General features: G+C 59.9%; 1 protein-coding gene across 1 annotated transcript in view; it reads right to left on the bottom strand.

Moving 5' to 3' along the window:
- Nucleotides 1-716: 716 nt before the first annotated feature.
- Niban2 (niban apoptosis regulator 2) overlaps nt 717-20,715 on the bottom strand; it is a 47,671-nt gene continuing 27,672 nt past the window's right edge. Inside the window, exons 2-14 of the mRNA XM_076845455.2 lie at nt 17,859-17,989; nt 14,308-14,436; nt 12,570-12,675; nt 11,221-11,388; nt 6,930-7,045; nt 6,182-6,286; nt 5,936-6,098; nt 4,628-4,815; nt 3,838-3,993; nt 3,365-3,481; nt 3,149-3,256; nt 2,964-3,075; nt 717-2,652 (exon numbers count right to left, since the gene is read on the bottom strand). Coding sequence (XP_076701570.1) covers nt 2,057-2,652; nt 2,964-3,075; nt 3,149-3,256; nt 3,365-3,481; nt 3,838-3,993; nt 4,628-4,815; nt 5,936-6,098; nt 6,182-6,286; nt 6,930-7,045; nt 11,221-11,388; nt 12,570-12,675; nt 14,308-14,436; nt 17,859-17,989 — 2,195 coding nt within the window. The 3' untranslated portion in view covers nt 717-2,056. The remainder of the gene's footprint in view (nt 2,653-2,963; nt 3,076-3,148; nt 3,257-3,364; nt 3,482-3,837; nt 3,994-4,627; nt 4,816-5,935; nt 6,099-6,181; nt 6,287-6,929; nt 7,046-11,220; nt 11,389-12,569; nt 12,676-14,307; nt 14,437-17,858; nt 17,990-20,715) is intronic.

Below are 20,715 nucleotides of genomic sequence, written 5' to 3'. Positions count from 1 at the left end.
CGGTCACCTGCGGTCAGGGTGGGGTCCAGTCTCACCTTGTGCCTGTGGATTTCCAGATTCCCAGCACGTCTGTGGAAGAGGCTCTTTTCTCCACTGCACGTTTGCCAAAGGGACATGCTCTACCCACAGAGGAAGCACCCCAACGGGCCGGCTGCAGAGGGCCTGGGTGTCCCTGTGCGCATCATCTCAGCTAGGGTGCCCCACCCCTTTGGGCCTAGAGCTGCCCTGAGTCTCCTGGCCCCCGATGTGAAGTCCACAGCCTATAGAAGTGTTCCTCAAACACTGGCACGTGGTCAGGTCTTGAGGTGGTGTGGCCGTTTGTGTCCAGTATGAGCTTGGGCCAGTCCCTAGGGTGGACACCCCAGGCCCTGACTGGCCTCAACACATCTGCCATCCCTCTGGGCCTTACTGTCACCCAGTGCTGCTGAGCAGCACCCTGCACAGGTCTGGCTGAGGAAGCCACCTGAGTTGCCATGAGGACAGTCCCCTAGGATAGGAGCTCCATGAGCTGGACAGGTGTCTCTCTGAGCCTGTTTCCTCCTCTATCAATGGGAGGCTACGGGAACACAGACCAGAGACCTGCTGGTACTTGGTGAAGTGACGAGCCCAGAAGCTGACACACAGAGCCCCAGCCCCAGCCCCAAGGAGACTCCTAGACACAGACCCTGGAGCCAGGTCCCCCCTCCCACGCCCCGCACCAGCAACACACAGGGAAGTGGCTTTAAATAAAGCGTTTATTGATTAGCGAAGCTTAAAACAGTTTGCATAGGATCTTTGATACCATATCTGGGAACAATGATCGAAACCCTCAAGGCACTAGAGGAGAGATCGGAAGAGGTTAGTGACGTGACCAAAATTAGAGCTGGGGACTGGGGGTCCCTGAGCACCTGTGAGCGCCATCCTGGGGGTCTAAGGCCCCTGCCCTGGGAAGTACGTCCAGGGCATGGAGGCTGCAGGGCTGGGGATACACGACCACCCAGGGACACGGCAGAGATAGTTACTGCCCACCCACCCTCCCTCACAGTGACAGGGGAGACCCTGGGGACGGACTTGCCCCTCCCACCAGGAATAGATGGAAGGGACAATGGCTAAGCCCACAGTGATTCACAGGGACACTGGGGGAGAGGCCTGGAGATTAGGATGAGGCCAAGCTCAGACTCAGGACTCCAGATCCTGGGGGTTCTCGGGAGCCCTCCCTCTGTTCCTGGGGAGCCCCTTCCAGCTCCGGTGGGCACAATCCAGCCCCTGAGCCCTGCCTCTGAGTGAGTGGGGACACAGGGGAGCAGGAAGGAGCCGGGCTGGCGTGGGAGAGATGGGGAGCTACACAGCCCCCCACTCTGGGTCCAGCAGCCCTCACTTTGCCATCTCGGTTTCTTGCTCAGGTGACTGTAACCTCTTCCAGAGGCCACCTACTTCCTCCCCTCGGGACACTTCCCCTCCACAGACCAGCACATTCTAGGCCTTTCTCCTCCACCCAGGCCCCTAGCCCCTCTCCCCTGAGAAGCCCCGACACCTCCCCCTCCTCCAGCACCCCCGCCTGCTCGGGTCTAAAGAGCCCCCTCCGCCTCCCTCAGTGCAGCCGGTGGCCAGGTCTGCATCCACCCTGGGACTAGCCTCTGGGACCCGGCAGGGAGGCTGAGGAGGGGACAGGACAAGAGGCAGGGCCTCAGTGCTCCGCCTCCCCCCACCACCCAGTGCCACAGGCCAGGTGCCATGCGGGGCCATTCACCAGCTTCCCAGGCTCCGAGGCGCAGCACCCGTTCAGTCTCCCTCTCCCCAGGAGGACGGCAAGAGCAGGAGGGCGGGCGGAGGGGCTCCCAGAGTGTCCAGCCCCCAGCACAGAAGAAATCCTCGAAACCAGAACTTGCGTCTGAGATCAGCCCGCAGGGAGAAGGCAGGGAGAAGGGACTGAACCCAGAAAAGTGACTCAGGTGGGCCCCACCCCACAGTGCCACGCCACCTGCCCCGCCTCCACCACAGGGCACAGATGGGGTGCCCTCCCCAGCGCCTCAGAGGGAGGGGCCGGGTGCCGTGTCCAGCAGAAGGGGCGACCAGCCTAGAACTCCGTCTGCATCCCCAGACCGTCCTCGGTGGTGGTGTGGATGCGGGGGCAGCCGCTGGGGCTGGACACCTGCTCCCCTGTTTCCTGGTCACTGGGCTTGGGGGGCTCAAGGTCCACAGCTTTTCCAGGTGGGAGATGCTGAGCAGGTGAGGCGGGTGGCGAGGAGGCCCTGGGAGCCACCGTGGGCTGGGGACTCTCCTGGGCAGGGTCTCCATTGAGCAGGGAACTTTCTGGTGGAGGACTCTCAGCTCGCAGATCCTGGGACAGCAGGCTACGGACCTCGGTTACACTGTCCGGGGACGCAGGTGACGGCGGCTCAGAGCCAGCCTGGAAAGGCAGCCCTGTGTCCTCGTCCTGGACCACGGACATCACCTGCTTGGCACGCCGTCGCTTTTCCGAGAGGGTGGCAGCTTCCGGGGAGCCAGGGCTGCAGCTGCCCTCGCCCCTGTCACCACCACTGTCTCCATACTCCTCCCCCCAGTCGATGGGCGCGCCCTCAGCCAGCAGGTGCAGGTTGGGGTCACTGTTGTGCATGACCATGCTGTCCCGGTACAGGTTGTGCTTCCGCTGCACCGCGGCCTCCTTCACAGCTAGGGGACACAAGGGGAGCGACAGACGCTCAGCACAGGGACCCGTGCCCACAGGGGACCGGCTTCAGCCTCTGTCAGGGTCTGTGACTGGGATGTGACTCAGTCCAGGCTTCATTGGTGGCTGAAGTAGCAAAGCTGGGACCCTGGCTGGCAACCACCATGTCCCTCCCCTGACCCTCCCAGCAGGGGATATGTGAGGCCCAGAGAGGAAGCGCTACCCTCCTGGAGCCACACAGCTACCAGTGGGCAGGCCCACCCAAGGCGGGGGCTCAAGCCTTTCCCTGCACCTAGTGTCAAGAGCCCGGGCTCACCCTGTAGGATGTCCTTCACGACCGTCTGCAGCACCACCTCCTCGTACGTGTTCTCCACCAGGATGAACCTGGCGAAGTCCTCGAAGATCAGCTCCTGGAAGCGTGGCAGCTCCTGCGGGCGGGTGGGCAGAGACGGGTCAGGACGGCCAAGGGCGAGGGGCAGGCGAGGCTGGGCGGGAACTCACCGACTTGCAGGTGGGTGCCAGCTTCTTGAGTAGGAAGGGGATGGTGACCTGCAGCAGCGCCTCCCGGAAGAACCTCTTCCGCACAGAGCTGCTGTCGTAGTCGTATTTCTGCAGGGAGGAGTGGGGGGGGGCTCTGGGTGGGAGGCTCCGCCAGCCCGGTGGGGGCAGTCCCCCGCTGGGCCATCAGGGCGCCCCCCAGGGCAGCAGCGCGCTCACCTTCAGCACGCGCTCCAGGATCCTCTGGATGGACTTGCACAGCTCCTCCTTGGTGGGCCCCTTCCCCAGCTCCTGGTGCAGGAGGGTCTCGAAGGTGTACACCGCGTTGTCCATTTGCTGCGGGCACACCAGAGTGACCTCAGCCCCTTCCTGAGGGCGCTGGCTCCTCAGCCAGCCCCCTCCCGGGCCTGCCAGCTCTAGACCTGCCCACGCGTTCACTGGGACTGTCCTGCCCCTGCCACGGAGACGGGCCCTGGGGCCAGTCCCTGTCCTGAGAGCAGGAAGCAGGGGGAGGGAGGGGATGGAGGAGGGCTGCCCGGAGGAAGGGGAGACAGCTGACTGGCGCCCAGGCACAGGCACAGGCACAGGAGGACACTCTGACCAAGAAAAGAGGCGGAGGGAGCGGCGGCGAGCAGGGGGGGGGGGGGTGAACCCGGTGCAGGCTGGGCTGGGGGCAGCAGCCGGGGGCCCACCTCTCGCATGTGGATCTGGGCTCTCTGCTTGAACACGGAGGTGCTGGACACGTCGAAACGCTGCTGCAGCCCATCCAGCCGCAGCGGCTCCATCTTCTCGTAGCAGCTCTGCATCTTCAGGGGGTGGTAGGCCAGCTGGGACAGCTTCTCCATGTACTGCAGGGAGGCGGGGCGTGTGGGACACGGGGCCAGGCGCAGGCGGCCAGAACAGCCTCCTGGGGGTGCCAACCCGGCGCCCAGGGCACGAAGGAGGAGGAGCTGAAGGCCAGGAAGCGGAGCCTAGCGCGCGGGGCTGCCAGCCCGCTCACCCCTTCTGGGTGACCCTCGGCGGTCGCTCACCCTCTCTGAGCCTCAGAGTCTTCAGCTCCAAAATTGAGCTAAGGTCCTTTCTGGTTCTCAAATCCTGATCATGATCCCCGGGGCCCCGCGTTTGGGATGTGGAGGATGCGGCCGGGACACGAGGCCGGCTCTGGCCGCACCTCCGGGGGCGTGGACTCCAGCAGCCAGACACCCAGGGAGACGCCCGCCCAGACCAGAGCCCTGGGGCCGGCGGAGGTGGCCGGCGCACGGAGGGTGAGGATCTGGCTCTGGCGTGGCTCACACCTGGAGCTGCCGGCAGGGGTCAGTGTCCCTCTCTCCGCTAACTGCTGGCCCCCACCAGGACCTGTGACAACTGTGTCCTGGTGGCCCGCCCCTGGTCTCCAGCGGCTCGGTGTCTAGAGACTGAGCCTGAGAGGAGGGCAGCCCGCGCCGGGCCACATGGCGAGCCCCTGGGAGAGCCAGGCCTCACCTCGCCCAGCTTGTCGATGCCGCCCTCGTTGATGACATTCAGGTTCATGTCGGTGACCTCCTTGAAGAAGACGTCGCGCACCTCAGTGAAGCCCTGGCTGGTGGGCACCATCAGGGCCTCCAGTATGGACGGGATGTAGGGCTGGACGTGGTTCCGGACACACACCTCGGCCTTGGGGAGGATGAAGGCTGCGGGCACGGGGAGCTGGTCAGCGGAGGCTCCCGCCCTGGGGGCACTCGAGCGCCTCCAGCTGTCCCCGAACCCGGAAGCCAGGGGCGTTCTCTTTACAGAAAACCACTAGTGGTGGCCACAAGCTCCAGGGCTCCAGAGAAGGAGCTGATAAGGGAAAAGGCCACGCAGTGAGGACAGGAGGCCTCGGGGATGAGAGCCGGCAGCGCTGACCGGCCCGGGGGTCTTCGCCTGCAGCAGCAGAGGGGAAGGGCTATCTTGGGGGATCTGGTGACTCTAGAAAAACAGAACAAGTGCTCCTGGGCACACATACTACCCGGAGGGGCACAGAGCAGCGTGGCCCTGTGCAAAGTCGACACCCGAATTTGGGAAGCATCCGGGTTTATCAGAAAGAAAGAAAGACGGCAACCTGCCCCGGACAGCGCAGCCTGGCCCCGGGATGAGGGCTCTCTAGGGCGCTCTGAGCCAGCGTCTTCACCCAGGGGGGACTTGGTACCACCCCCCGCTGGCTAGTGTCAACTCTGGGTGTCTCATCCAGCTCCCTGTGAATGCAGCTGGGGAGGGTGACCTGCAGGGAACTGACAGCACTCAGTGGACGTGCTGGGGACAGACAGGAACAGACTCCCACCTGGGAACAGAGAGGAGCTTGAACTGCCCTGGAGAGTAAATGTCACAGAGGCGAAGCCACGCCGGCTGATGGGCCAGGACAGAAACCCAGGTCAGCCAGGGTGACGAAGGCTGCACGAAAATCCCAACCTTTGCCAGGCACGTGGCACACGCCTGGACCCCAGCAGCTCAGGAGGCTAGGCCCTGAGGGCTCTGGATGGCCCTAGGGTCTCAGAGACCCTGTTTCTAAATAAAATACAAAAAAGGGCCAGGGACGTGGCTCAGTGGCTAAGCAGCCCTGGGCTCAATCCCGGTACCAAAAAAAAAACAAAAAACCCTCGGCCTTCAGGACCTGGGTTTACAGAAATAACTGCCCCAAATGACGACTTGGAGGGACCGGAGGGGCCACAGACGATCCACGAGCGACGCAGGATCATGCAGCAGGAAGGGAAGCGTGGTCGGCGGGGGAGGCCCGAGGTCTCCGCTGTGGCCGCAGCACGGCCGGCTGCCCACCTCGGATCTTGCTGGCCAGGTGCTCCTTGGAGGTGATGATCTGGTCCATGTCGGTGCGGATGACGGCCTCCATGGCCGGCCGGGCCAGCTGCAGCTTGGACAGCACGCCCTGGAAGCGTGCCTCCGCCTGCTCGTACACCATGCGGTACACGGCGTCGGAGATCTGTGGCACAAGGGGCGTCAGCACTGGCCGGGGGCACAGGCCAGCTGTTGTCCCCACCCCGCCTCAGGGTCCCGGCCACCCACCTGGATCCACTGCCGCTGCCGCTCCTGGGGCTTTCCCCTCAGCCGCGGGGAGAGCTCTGCCTTCAGCTCGGGGCCCAGCTCCTCCATTACCAGGTTGCTCAGGATCTGGGACCAAGAGGCAGAAGGCGGGGCAGGGCTGGAGCACCCACATAGTTTCCTCTTGGCCACTCCAGCCCCTGCCTCTAGCTTGGCTTTGCTCCATGCCACCAACTGCCCTAGCTCCTGAGCATCGTCCCCACTGGTTGGACCTGTCTGCAGGGTGCCCTGCAGGGTCCTCAGGATCAGGGGTCCCACCTCCGGGCCTTTGCACATGCTGCTCCCCACCTTGAATACTGCTCTCCCTTCCCGTTTTGCCTGAACATGCAAGTGTGTGCGTGGGTGTGTGGAATGCCAGTTTCTCCCGAGGGCTGGGGCTGCATCCTTCCTGCTCACAGCTGCACCCCAACACCAGGTCCAAGGAGGTGATCAGTAGATAACAAGTATCACAGCCAGGCGCGGTGGCACACACCTGTAATTTCAGCTATTTGGGAGGCTGAGGCAGGAGAATCGTGAGTTCAAGGCCAGCCAGGGCAACTTGTGAGAACTTGTCTCAAAAAAATAAAACAACAATACCCCTACTTCACCGGCCCCCACTTGTCCAACTCTGAGCTGCGTCTCTTTCCGAACCTACAGTCCCCAGAGCCTCCCTCTCTGCTCCAGCCCCACCCTCCTGGCCCCAGGGTGACTTCCGCAGGCCCTCTGTCCTCACCTGCACCTCGTTCCCACACAGCATCTCCCAGGTGCCATACAGCTCCTTCGACTGGCGGTACATGCGGATGGCATCCGTGAACGCAGGGCCCTCCACCTTGGAGTCCTCCGGGATCCCTGCCCAGAGAGGAGGACAGAGGTCACCAGTGGTCTCCACCAGAACCAGCTGACTGACCAGACCCCCCCCAACATGGCATGCGTGTCATGAGGGACACGTGACACCCTGGCAGCAGCTGTTGTGACAGGACAAGCAGCCCAGTGGTGCCCCTGCACCCTTATCCCCAAGGCCCCGGAACTGGGCACTGCCACTGGGTCTATGTCACAGAAAAAGTCGGGCCGGCTCCGAGGTCAAGCCACCGGCTCAGCATCAGCAGGACAGGAGAGGCAGGACTAGGAGCCACCCTCTCCCAGGAGAGCCACCCAGATACTCGACCCTGCGGCCCAACATGAGGGCAGCCATCGACGACCCCTAAAGGAAGGAGAGCAGCCGGGGCCAACGGCCTGACAGACAGACAGACAAGTGGCTGGCTGAGGCTCGCTCTAGGTCACCCAACCCAGAGGGGCCTCTGTTTCCTCTTCTGAACAATAGGAACGATGACCCTGACCTGGCCTCACATACCCACTGGGGACTCCCTGGGTCAGTGTGGGGACAGGCTCAAGCTGTGAGAGCCGAGGGGGCCGGTCAGGGCCTCCACAGGACACTGCTGTCTGTGAGAAGCCTGGCAGCAGGAAGTTACAAAATCTGACCGAGGACGAACGTGGTTAGAACGCACGGAGCCACGCAGGGCGGTCTCCCCTGGCCACGTGCCTTTGACCACAATGTCCCCAGAGCCCAAGGAAGGGGAAAAGGCAGCCTATGGCTCAGAACCCAGTGCCCACGGCAGTGACTACAGGGTTAGTCACCCCCGCAGAGAAAAAGCCCCGCTCTGCTGTGGACCCCTGCTCTCCCCACACCTCGGGACCAGCCTCGGGACCCAGGGGTGGAGCTGGACGTAGCTGGGCACCGGGAAACCCAGGCCCAGCCCCTCCCCGCCGAGCAGACGGGACCCACATCAGGAGGACATGCTGGGAGCAGGCGGGGTTGTCCCAGCTGACCCCCAGGGACTGGCTTTGCCTGGAAAACCGGGCAGTGCAGAGCAGCCCCTCCACACCAGGGACTCACATTTTCCGAGCTGCATGGGGTCCTGCTGGGTGGCTTCCCAGGGGGGAAAGGGTGAGGAAGGGGCAGGGAGCAGGAGGGAGGCTTGGTGAGGCCCTCAGGCCCTGGCCAGCCAAACAGGAGCCGCTGACTCTGGGCACTCCCTCTGTTCCACACAGCCCGCACCTGAGTTTGACAAGCTTGGGGGATCACCTGTCCTGGGCTCTTCCTGTGTGTCCCCCAAACAAGATCACATGTTAAAGCCCTAGCCCTCAGGGCCCCAGGGCCCTGTGTTGGACACAGGGCCCTACAGAGATGCTAAATTGGAGGATTAGGGTGAGACCCCACCCAAAGGCTGATCCTTAACAAGGGGAAGTTTCTTAAAACAAGAAAACCATGGCTTGGCACAGTGGTGTGTGCCTGTCACCGTCCCAGCTACTTGGGAGACTGAGGTAGGAAAATCACGTGAGCCCAGGAGCTTAGGGCCAGCCTCAGCAACTTGGAGAGACCCTGTCTCAAAATAAACTAAAAAGGGGTGGGGGGTAGCTCAGTGGCAGAGCGCTCGCCTGGCATATGCCAAGCCCCGGAACCCAGCAAAAATACATGAAAAACAAAACAAAACAAAAAAATATGTGCCCAGAGGGACAACTCTGCTGACACCCTGACCCAGATGTTCGGCCTCCAGAGCTGGGAGAAAACGGCATTTCCATGCCAGCCCCATCTTGGCAATTTGGTTATGGCAACCCTGGGAAAGCAAGAGACCAGGCCTGGGGAGACGCCAGCACACCAGCTCATTAACCCTCCAAGCCCAGAGGGAAGACACCAAGACTGCCTCAGGACACGCAGCGGGAATGGCAGAACAGGCTGGAGCCCACAACCCCCTGGTAGGGGCGGAACCAGAAGCCTCTGGAGAAGGGAAACTGCATTCCTCAGCCCTGGGCAGCAGGAGGAGCAGGAGGGAGACCTCAGACAGGAAGAGGCCTGACCTCTGCACTCGGGGCTCACAGAGGACTCCACAGCCAGTGCCCCAGCGCCTCCTGCCACCCCCGCCCCCCTCCCCCGCTGCTCCAGGAATGCAGGATGTGAGGGGGGCCCTAGAACGAGCTGGCGGCCACCCAGCTTAGCCTACTTCCCCACCCACCCCCCACTTCCTGGCAGCCCCAGGAGGGAGCAGTTCCAGACTCCACAAATTCCAGGCCCAGCCTCCAAGAGGGAAGAAGCAGAGAACTTTCTCACAGTCCTCAGGGTGGAGCAAAGAACCGTGTCTGGAACCTGCCTTGCAGCTCTCGCCCTGGGGTGAGGGGGCCAGCCCAGCCAGGCCACCCTTCGTCAGGCTGCCCCCTCCTTCCCTGGCCCCCCTCCTGCCCAAGGCACGCCAGGCCCACCGGGCTCTGCAGGCCTCCGGCTGAGTGCTCCCTGCCAGGCTCCCGGCCAAGAGCTCTGCCAGAACCAGCTCACCCACTCTCCTCTGAGCCTTATCACCCCTACTGTACACCTGGGGACTGAATGATGGCTCTCCCCCCATGTTGGGTCCCTACCCTTTCCACCACGTGGCCTAGGGTCACCCACCCAAACAGACTAGGTCGGCCAACAGCCCTGGAGAGGCTGGGGGAGGGGGAGGCTGTCCCAGGCCAGGCAGCCAGAGTCTGGGCCAGAACCCTGCCCCAGGGACCTGGGAACAGGAGGCCCTTTGTGGCAGCAGGGCAGGGCCCAGCCCAGGTGGCAGGAGTTGGCCTGGCTGCATCCAGGCGGGGCAGAGGCGGTTCTGAAGGGGGCGGGTGTGCTGGGTTCCACCCAGGGGCCCACACAGTCCCTTCCCAGGGCACAGAGCTGTGCCCAGGGCAGGGGAAGCGCAGCATTCTCCCTCTGCTTTCCTGGGGCAAGATCACCAGGAAGAAGTTCAGGGTGCAGGTCAGGGTTCCTCCCACAGAGGCACTTGACCCCCCACCCCACCATGAGAGACAATCCTAGACTTTTTTCTTGGTACCGGGGAACCTTTTTGATTTAATCCCTTGAGCCCTATAAGGCCAGCCAGGAGCAGTGGTAGAGGCCTATAATCCCAGCAACTCAGGAGGCTGAAGCAGGAGGGTGGCAAGTTGCCCAAGGCCAGCCTGGGCAACTTAGGGAGACCCTGTCTCAAAATAAAAGATATAAAGGACTAGGACTCAGTAAAGTGCCCCTCGATTCAATCCCCAGTACTAACACACACTCACACACTCACACACACACACTCACACAAGAGCCCTACAGGGCCCTTCCAGACTTGAACCCAGAGCACTCACTTCGGTCCACTGCAGGTTCCCCCAAGTTCAGGGCCTGGGAGTTCCTCCTCTGTTCAGCTCCTGCTCTGTCTCCCTCCGTGCTGCCCCTCCAACCCTGTGACTATTCAGTCTCAGCCATCATTGCCACGATGGAGGCTGCCCTGACTGACACCCCCCAAGTCTCAGGGCCAGCACCTCCCCCAATCCATGCACAAGGCTTCCTGGTGGCTCCCACCACCCCCAGCACCCAACACAGCTGACTCATCACCCTGGTGGCTCATCTGTTTAACATCTGTCTCCCCCTCCAGACAGTCAGCAGGAACACGACACCAGGCAACACGCCTCGCTCCCTTGCTGCATCCTCAGAGTAGACACAAGTGTCAATAAATGAGCTGGAAGGGTCCCCACACAAGTTTACAGAAGGGGAGGAAGTGGTGTGCCCGGATCACCTTGCATGTTGGTGGTCAGGAGGGAGATGATGTAATAAGAAAAATCTTAACCAAGCAGGGTGGACTCTCACTGTGAATCCCTACAAACCCCCTAAGACACATGAGGGATTATCACTCCCATTTTATAGAGGATCCAAGAGGGAAGTCATTCGCCTAAGGTCATATTGCTAGAAAGTGGTAGAATCAGGATGTGATTTTGTGATCCAGGGTCTGAGGACTCAGCAATCACACTTGTATGAACAATCTCCTAATTTTTTTTCATATCCCCCACATGATGGAACAACACAGAAGTGTTTTCATCAAGGAAGATAAAGAGCAATAATCAAAACATTTTCTTACAATCCCAGAAGGAAAATTGGGATGGCACATAGAGCTGGGATGCCACACCACACTCAGCCACCAGGTGTCGCCACTCAGCACATAAACAAGCACTGCCCATCTCACCATTGTTGCAGTGCCGGACACAGTCCTGCATCACAGCCTGCCACTTGTCCTGCTCAGCTTCTGTCATCATGCAGAAGTAGTAGTGACGTGCATAAGGATGCCAGAGGATGAGTGGGAACTGTGTGGGACACTTGAGGATGGGGGCATTGCCCGATTTCGAAGTGGTGCCTGTGGAGACAGAACCTGCTAAGCAGATGCCCTCTGCAGTTTCCCTGGGTCACAGGACAGCAGGTCGGTGGGGAGGCAGCAGCCCTCTTTCTTCCTCCACAGCCCAGCTAAATGAATCAGGGTAGTGGAGGTAAACTGCATCTGCCTCCCTCTTGGGTAAGGTTCTGAATTCTGTGTGAACAGGTCAGAGCCCTCAGGTTCAAGGCCAAGCACTATCTTCTTGGATTTCCCTTCAAGTTTCAGCTACAGAGGCCAAGGTGTAGTTTAAATGTCCCACTGGGGAGGGAGGCCGCAGGGCAGGGAACAGAATAAATAAAAAGGAATTTTTCTCTTCTGATCCACATGGATATTTGAGATCCAGGAGATCACTGGCCCTGGGCTGTGACCCGCCCCTGTGGTTAATATGACAATAACAGTTCTGTGGCCCTGGCTCTAGGTGGGCCTGGGCCTGGTATACACAGCACTGCTCAGGGTGCCACACCCTAAGATCTGACCTCTCAGCACCATATTTCATAGATGTTGAGGGAGCTGACGGTTGGAGTCGGGAGGTGGCCACCTGTGCCGATCCAGCCAGCAGCCAGTGTCAGGCCTGGTGTCCAGGAACTAGACTCCAGCCAAGCCTCAACCACCATGGGGGCACTAGTCCCAAATCCCAGCTGGGGGCACAATGTGCCCCCCAGCCCCTTGGTGCCTGGGAAGGTCTGAACAGAGGTGATGTTCACATGAGCCTTCAGGCAAGCCTCCCAGGGTGAGAGGAAGTAGACTCCCTGGCACAGCGCCCCTCACAAACAGCACTGATGTGACTGTGTACAAGGCAGGGTCGCACTCATCTTCTCCCTGGAGACTCTCAAGGACTCAAGAGGTCCTTGGGAAGGGCAGAGAGCAAGACCCCCGACTCCTCAACTGTGAAGTACAGGGCTCAGGCATGGCAAGACTCAGGTGAGGGCCCACAATGGTCCAGGTCCATCCCCCAGTGTGGCCTCAGGCAACACCTCTCAGGCCTACCAGGCTTCTCCTTTGCAGGCTCTGCTGCGCTTGGCCTTTTAAGGCAGCTCTAGGCCCAACTGGCCTCTCTGAAAATGTAGAGCCTGGAGTAAGCGTCTCAGGGCCACCCCCTCCGCTGGCCAACTCCTGAGGTCTGTGCAGGGCAGTGCGGCTGGGGTTTGGAGGGGCCTATTTACCTGGTAATGAGTTGCCAACAAGCTCTAGGTACTGGTCCACGGAGGTGAGGATTTTGTAGCCTGCGCTGTTGATGACGGCTCGGGGTGGGACCTGCCGCTCATAGGCCTGGGGAGGGAACAAGAGATATGGTCCCTGAGTGTTAAGGGTGTGTGGCCAAGCCCAAATCCCATCTCCAACTCTGGCTCCAAGGCCCTACTCAGTGTTGCCTGCCCAAGGCAGGGAGGAGGAGAAGACAGACCAGAAGTGAGGAGAGAGGGATGAGAAGAGTGTGACCACCCTGGTGACTAGAGACAGATGGAATGACAACCACAGCCTAGCGCCAGGCTCCCACCTCAGAGCTGGAGGAGGATGGGGTGAAAGAGTCCACACAAACTGTTGAGCAAGCGCCTGGCCCTAGACCAGGGCTCAGTGAGCTTTGTCGAGGTGGTAGCTACTATCGTTACTACTGCCACTGCCTCTTCTCTTACCAACAGCTCCACTAGCTGTCTGTTACATACTGGGCAGTGTCCCAGGGGCAGTGCCCGCTTCATTTCACAGAAATGCTCATAATCCAATAGGTGGATTCCTCACAAATTACCACAGGCAGGAAGTGGCAGATATGAGCGAGGGCTACCGGCCTCTAAAACCTGGGATCTTTGAGCATTACCATGAACTGTCTCCCTCCACCCACAACTTCCTGGGTTCTAAGCACCACACAAGTCTCTTTTGGAGGAGAAATGGGTCAGGACTCAGCTTTCCTCATCCAGTAGGGGGGAATTTTGATGTAATAGCTCATACAGCTGGGCTGCTGGGCTGCTCCCTGCCACTAGGTGGCACTATTCAAAACACTTCCTGCGAGCAGCTCAGAACCTTCATGGCAGTGATTGGCAGCCTGGTCCCAGATCTTCAACACCACCCTAAAACTTGTTAGAAAGGCAGTTTTTTTTCACTCTACCTCAGACCTGAATCAAACTCTGGGGGTAGGCCTAGTAACCTTTTTAAACAAGCCCCCAAATTGATTCCGATGCATGGCAACGCTCGAGAACCACTAACCTGGGACTCAAGGCTGCTCCTGTTTACATTACTTGAAAATGGACCTGCCCTGAGTCAGGAAAGCCGGCCAATCCCTTGGGCTACTTGGGAGAAATATTTGGTGGATGAAATCAGGTCTATGGCTCAACCCGTTGGGGCTTCCCCAGGACCCAAAGCAGATAAGACAAGATCAGCTCGCACTCCTCTCCGACATTTCCTAGCACAGCAGGGCAGCGGGAGTCATGGAGGGAGAAGAGGTGCCTTGCCCAGAGGGCAGCCAGGCAGGGGGCAAGGAAAACAGCTTCCAGGGGCTGTTGAAGAGCAAGGATGGAGGTAACCAGGGGCGGGGGAGGCAGGAACCCAGCCAGGAGGGAAGCCAAGGTGGGCGGAGGCCCGGGCACAGGCCTTGGCAAAGGAGGGATCAGGAATGTGAGGAGGAGGCTCCTGACAGCTTTATGAGCTGGGCACCTGGACACAGAATGAAATGCCACTCAGAGAAGGAACCCAGGGGAGCAAAAGGGGCTGGGGTGCAGCTCGGTGGGAGAGTGCTTGCCTAGCATGTCCAAGGCCCTGGGTTCCATCCCCAGTAACGGGGGGAAAAAAGAGTAAACCAGGGGAGAAGGAGGTTGGAAGAGGCGGGGAAGCACCAAGATCTTGCTTTGGCCTGGACAACAGTGTGGGAAGATGGCAGGGGTAAGGGCCGGGGGCCTGGGGGCCGCGCCTCACCACTTTGTTTTCGTACAGCACCAGCCCATAGTTGTGGGGCACGAGGCTGAAGCGGTTCCGCCACTTCTTGTTGTCCTCCTGGTATTGGAAGAGATTCCCCGAGAAGATGATGCGCTCCTCCAGTGGCACCTGTAGGCAGGAAGGGGCAGGGAGTGAGACCCTCGGCCTGCAAGGGAATGGGGTCTCCTAGGCTCTATGCCTTGAGGGCACCCTCTGCTCCCACCCAGCCTCACCCAGGCCTCTTGGGGGAACTGCATCTCACCCACCTGGCAGAAGAGCAAGGCTCAGGGAAGTGAAGGGGCTCTTCTGGGGGCCAGGCAGGGCAGTGGTGGCACAGGGACTCGGACCAGACACAGCCACCAGAAACTGGGTCTGAGAAGCAGGATGCCTGCCCCAGCCACCCACCACCTTGGCGCAGGGCAGTCACACCAGCTGGAGGGGACATGTCTACAAGCGAGAACCTCAAAGGCCCCAGTGTCCAAGCAAGTTTCTGCAGACTCGGCCTCGGTTCCCCTCAGAACTACAAAACCTTGAACAAGGTGTATCCAGAGAGCCTCCCCAGTTCTGAAGCTGACCACACAGCCCCCCTGAATGTGGGTGGGAATAGAGGGGATCTCAGTTTGGGTGTGTTCGGTGTGCGCTCTTGGGGCTGGGGATTGAACCCGGGGGTGGTCTACTACTGAGCTACATCTCCAGCCACTCTCACTTTTTTGCTGGTCTCGAACTTTCTATCCTCCCGAGTCACTGGGATTACAGGCATGGGCCACAGCACCAGGCTGCACATGCTTAATGTTTGGCCAGTGACCTGTGTGGCCTGCAGACATGCCCAGACCTCCTACAAAGCCTCCCTTTCCTCATCTGTAACCTGAGGACAGTGGCACCTGGCAGCCACCATCAGGAGGAGTCAGGGTCCATGTGATGATCTCCCAGTTCCATGGACTGACTTGGGGGTGGGAACTTGGCTCTCTGAAGAGGGTCCTTGGACAGGGGCGGGAACCCAAGCTAAAGCTATGGCCATCCAAGCACCACTTCCTGAACAGACAAGTACCAGGAAGCTTCTAGAAAAGAGCCAAGAAGCCATGATGGAACAAGGGGGACTCAGGGTGGTCTAGTGCTGTTTCTCAGTACATTCTGCGTGTTCTGTGACACACGCAGTTCCTTCTGTAAGAAAAACAACCATCGAAGCCCCTGCAGCGGAAGTGCAGGCCCTGCCTCCTGCCCCCGGCCCTGCATGCTCCTTCTCCCCAGCTCCTCTGGAACGACACTCCTGGAAAGGAAGGCCATTGTGCTCCAACAATAGGAGCCACCACGCTTCCTACCCTGGCTGAAAATATTTACAGGAAAAAAATTAAAAAACTGCCCCCCTGCCGCCCTCCAGCCCCATGGGCTGGCCCGAGTCAGAGCTGCAGCGCAGCTGTCTATATTTAGACCACTGGAACCAGCCCTCCCATCATCTTTTCCAGAAAAAGCAGCCAGAGTTGTCCTACCACCCTGCAAGACCCCTGCCTGCCCAGCCTGGCCAGGCCTCTTTGGTCTGTGAGCCCCCAGACCTAGGACGGGATGGTCCCAGCTGTGCAGAGGCAGCTGGGCCAGGAGTCAGACTGGGCACCCCACTGCCACGCCCACCCCAGAGCCCAGGCCACACACCATGGCTGCCTGGCTGCGGGTGTGGGATTTATTTTGAAGACTTTCAAATGGCAAAGCTGTGTTTGGAGGGGAGGCCTGTGGGAAGGAGGACGGAACCAACAACCCAGGCAAGACTCTGCAAAGCTTCAGAGAGCCAGGGCTCCCCGCCCCGCCCGGTCACCCATTGGAGAAGCTGGACACATATCCCCTCGGAGCCCTGTGGGGGGACTGAATGAACTGTGTCCAGCACAGAATAACCACTGTCTTCATTTTTTCTTATTGCTGCTTTAGTTATTATTACTATTCTCATTTTTTTTAAGTTGTAGATGGATGCAATACCTTTATTTTATTTATTTAATTTTTTTTTTTTTTTTTTGTGGTGCTGAGGATCCAACCCAGTGCCCCATGGATGCTAGGCAAGCGCTCTGCCACTGAGCCCCAGCCCCAGCCCCAGCCCTTCATTTTATTTTTAATCATCACTGATTGTTTCTAATAAAAACAATCACTAATGTTATTCTGATTACTAATACTATTTTTTCTGGGCTGGAGGTAGAGTGCTTGCCTGAGGCCAGGGGTTCAATCCCAGCACCACAAAAACAAAACACAAAAGAACAGTATCTCTTATTGTGATTAGGACTTCGCATTGTGATGGGCTGGTGCCTGATGAAACGGATCCCCACTCGGGCTGGCCTCAGTCACTATTTCCCGGCAGCGAGCACCCCTGTGAATGTGAGAGGCAGGATATGCCTCGCCGAGGATGGCCCCCACTTTTCTTGTGTTACTAGAACCTGTGCTGCCTGTGACCTTTCATTCTAGAAGGGGGAGCGGCTCTGGCCCTGCTCACCTAGGCTGGACTCCAGGTCTCCTTTCCTGCCACACAGGTGCCACCTGCCAGACACCCAAGCCAGGCCACATCTGGACACCTCTGCTCCCTGCTGTCATGGGGTCCTGAAGTTGCCATGACACAAGGGGAAGAGACAGCCTTTTCTGGGTCCAAAAGCAAGGCACATGAGCTCTGGGGGACCCCAACACAGCCCTGCCCTTTCTGCCCACTGCCCACTGGGCATGAGCAGAAGGGGCCTGTGCCAGGAGTCTGAAGCAGGCTCTGAGCCTGCCTCCCATCCTGGGGAGTCATCCTGAGCTGAGGGCTCAGGAGCCATCTGGCTGACCTGGTGGGCACCTCACTTCCATGGCATCAGTTAGCCAATCCAATCTCCCAGAGGGAAGCCAGTGGTTGCCCTGCAGCATCAACCAGAGGTTAAGTAGTTACTACAGAGCCATGCCACTTCCTGCTCGTCACCCTCCCTGTGCCACCAGCCTGGCCAACCAGGGGGCAAAGAGTAGAGGTCACTGAAAGGGACTGATCCCATCCCTGGGACATGCAATGCCAACAAATAGGGCTTCCTGGGTTGACAGAGGGATCCCTACACCATCCCCAAGGGAGTGACAGCTGGCTTCTCTCCCAAGTGTCAGCAGCTTCCAGCCGCGAACCCAGATCCCGACCCACATCCTGAATCCCTTCCCCACTCCTGCCTCTAGCCCCTCACCAGGGCGGCCAGAGTCCATTCCCCAGAGGCTTTGGGTGCCTCCGCCAACCCACACTGACCCCCAGGATGGAGCCGGGCACCTTCTAATCTGACAGATATTTCCTGGGAAAATGTAGTCCTGCTGCTGACGGGTACAATCACGAGGCTGATGACAACACTCCCGAGCACCTTCCCTGCTGCAGCCACAGCTGCCCTGGGAAGAGGTGTCTCATCCCCCGGATAGAGGGTAAACGGAGGCTCCTCAGGGCGACTGGCCTTGGATCTGCTCTCAAGACTCGGGCCCAGCTCCCACCATGAAGGGCGTGGGCAGCGGGAGTCCCTGGGGAACCAGGGGCCCCGAGACGCCGTCAGGACAACAGGCCCCCTCCGGCCTCTCACCTTGCGCCAGAGCAGCTGTGCCTGCGGCAGCCCAGTGCCCTCGATCTCGTGGCGCATGCTGTTGAAGAGCGCCACGCCATACTGGTCCTCATAGAAACGCAGGAACTCCGTCAGGATCCTCCCGGTTTTCTCTGAAGGAGAGGAACAAACACGGCGTGAGCTGCTGTGGGCACCCAGCCCCGAGCTCCTGCAGGCCTGGCTCCTTCTGCAGGGCATCCCGGCCAGCCGCGTGCTGGCTGCGCAAGGCGGCCCCGTGGGGGAAGGGAGAACCTTCTGGAACTGAATATGGGGAGTGGCCACTCGGAAAACACCGCAACGCACAGGCCCCTGAAAAGACGCCCAGCTTCACCAGAGACCAAATGCCAACCAAGCAAAACCACAAGGTCCCGTCAGACGGGCACGGAAGCCCAGAAGCTGGAGAGCGGCCGGCAGCCGTGTGTGCAATGTGGAGGGTAAGTGTCCCTCGCTTACGCCTGCGGGGCAGTCCAGAGGCACCTGCACTGAGGCAAGGCAGAAGCCAGAGGACGTGCAGCAAGCAGAGCGTCCACACAGGACCAAGAGGCGGAGCAGATCTACATGGTGACCATGGACCGGGGACGGGGAAGACGGCACAGGCACAGGCTGCCGAGAAGAGAAGGCAAGTCACAGAATCACACGTTGAATGGTGTCTCGTTAAAAAGGAGTCCAGGGCAGGAGGATCTCAAGTGTGAGGCCAGCCTCAGCAATTTAGTGAGACCCTGTCTCAAAAAATAAAAAGGGATGGGGGTGTAGCTCAGTGATACAGCGTCCCTAGGTTTAGTCCCGAGAACTCAAGGGGGGAAGGATTACTCTGGCTGCAGGAGGTAGGAGTTGTCATTTTTCTCCCTTATTCACTTTTAACAGCATTTGAGTTATTTTATAATCATGATTTTTAAAAACAGAAAATAAACACTAAAACAATCTTCCCCGTAGCGGTCTTTCTGCCTTTGCTGGCCATTTGCTTCTCTCTTCTGCTGAAGCAGTTCAGGCAGAGGGTGGGTCCTGGGACCTCCACCGTGGCCTGGCTCTCAACAGCCCTGCTCTCGGCCCAGCCGGGCATCCTCCCTCCAGATGCGGAGACTGAGGTCCAGGCAGGGCTGCAAGCGCCGAGGGGAGGGTTCCTGGCCCTGAGAAGCCGTGGCCCGAGTCTGACCTTCCAGGCAGCTTCCCTCCCAGGCCTCAGTTTCCCCTCCACACCAGGAGCGCTGGACTCGGGGACGGACAGGCCCTGTTACCTCTGATGGACTTGGATTCCATGCTCCAAAGACCTGCTCCTTTCTCAAAGGAGAAGGAGCTGGCAGGACCGTGCCTGTCATGAGGCCAGTCTCCGAGTGCCAGACACCTGGCTAGGTCAGCATTTCACTTAATCCCCAGGCTGTGAGGAAGGCCCCGTACCCAAAGAGGCAAAGTTGCTGGCACAGGTCACACAGCCAGGGGTGAGGGGCCAGGATGCAGTTTGGGGACCCATCAGGGCTGAGGCCAGAGAGGAAGGAGGGCTCAGGGTCTCTGGCCTTCTGAAGCACGCCTGCGCCCCGCAGCTCTCAGCATGGAGCAGCTCAGCCTGCCACCCCTCCCGGACCCCGCCTGCCTGCGTACCCCATTGCTGGGAGGAGGTGGAAGGGGGAACAAATGAGGAATTTGCTTTGATGCCTATTTTTAAAAAACCATAAACAATCAGAACTCTCTCGGAGGCCACGGAATTGTTCTGGAAGAAGATGAAGCGGGGGAGGGGCAGGAGAAAATGAATCGAGGTGGTGAAGAGACCAGCATGGACCCTCACGGTCACCATCCCCTGCAGCTGCCCCTGAGTGTCAACCCTGGGGACAAGCGGTTCTAGACACACGATCCCAAAGGAACACGAGACCCTGGGGAGCCAGCACCATCACTGTCCCCATTAAGAGGTGAGGAGGCTCCTGGACCCCGTGGTCTCCGCCTGGACTCTGCTGACCCCCAGAAACCTTGGGCCTGTGGATCTCAAGGGCCCTTGGCCATGGCCCTGGGAGGCCCAGCCTGGCCCTGGGGCATCCACCTCCAGACAGGACTTCAATTCCTGAATGTCTGGAATCTGGCCTCAACCTCAGGCCAGGAGGAAGCTGGAGAGGACTGGCTCAGGTCTGCCCAGCCCAAGACGGCTCCCAGCCGCGGGCTGCAGGGTCCAAGGCGGGAGCAGCTCCGTTCAGAAGGCCTGGGCAGTGGAGGGACACGCGGGCAGGTGCGCCAGGAGCAGGCCCAGCTCATTGAGGGGCGTCCGAGGCCCGGGTCAGGCAGGGCTGCGGGGCAGAGAGGACGCCCAGGAGCCGGAGGAAGTGAGAACCGGGAAGATGCTGTGGCCAGCGCCCACGGGGAGGGAGCCAGAGGCCGAGTGGAGGCTGAGCTTTGGGTTCCTGGGTCGGGCTGGTACTGCCAACAGGAGTAAAAGCACCTGGCAGAGGGGCCGGGCAGGGCGGGAGGGCCAAGGGTGAAATCCATTCTCAATCCGCCAGGCTGGGCGCCCAGGAGATGAGGGCCAGGTCCAGAGCGGACGGCGTGGGAGAGGGAGAGGCCGTACCCCAAAGGAAATGCAGCAGCCATGATCCCACCCCCAGCTGCCACCACAGGTGTTTCTTGCTCCCCAAACTCAGGCGCTGGGTAGCGCCGGATCCAAATTCAGATAAACCCACAACCTGACATTCCAGAACCAGACAAGTGGGACAGTGGGGTTCCCCACGCCCAGCACTCCTGGAACTCGGGGCCCCTGGGTGGGGTGGAGGGGCGCTGGCCGGGGAAGGGTGAGGGCTAGAAGTGCCAGGTGAGGGCGGTGGCAGCATCCGCCAGGGGTTCCAGGCAGAGAGGACAGAGG

The sequence above is a fragment of the Callospermophilus lateralis genome, chromosome 2 (genome assembly GCF_048772815.1).
Source record: "Callospermophilus lateralis isolate mCalLat2 chromosome 2, mCalLat2.hap1, whole genome shotgun sequence".
Classification (NCBI taxonomy): Eukaryota; Metazoa; Chordata; class Mammalia; order Rodentia; family Sciuridae; genus Callospermophilus; species Callospermophilus lateralis.
The sequence above is the reverse complement of the archived record's forward strand: the minus strand, read 5'-3'. Positions and strand labels throughout refer to the sequence as shown.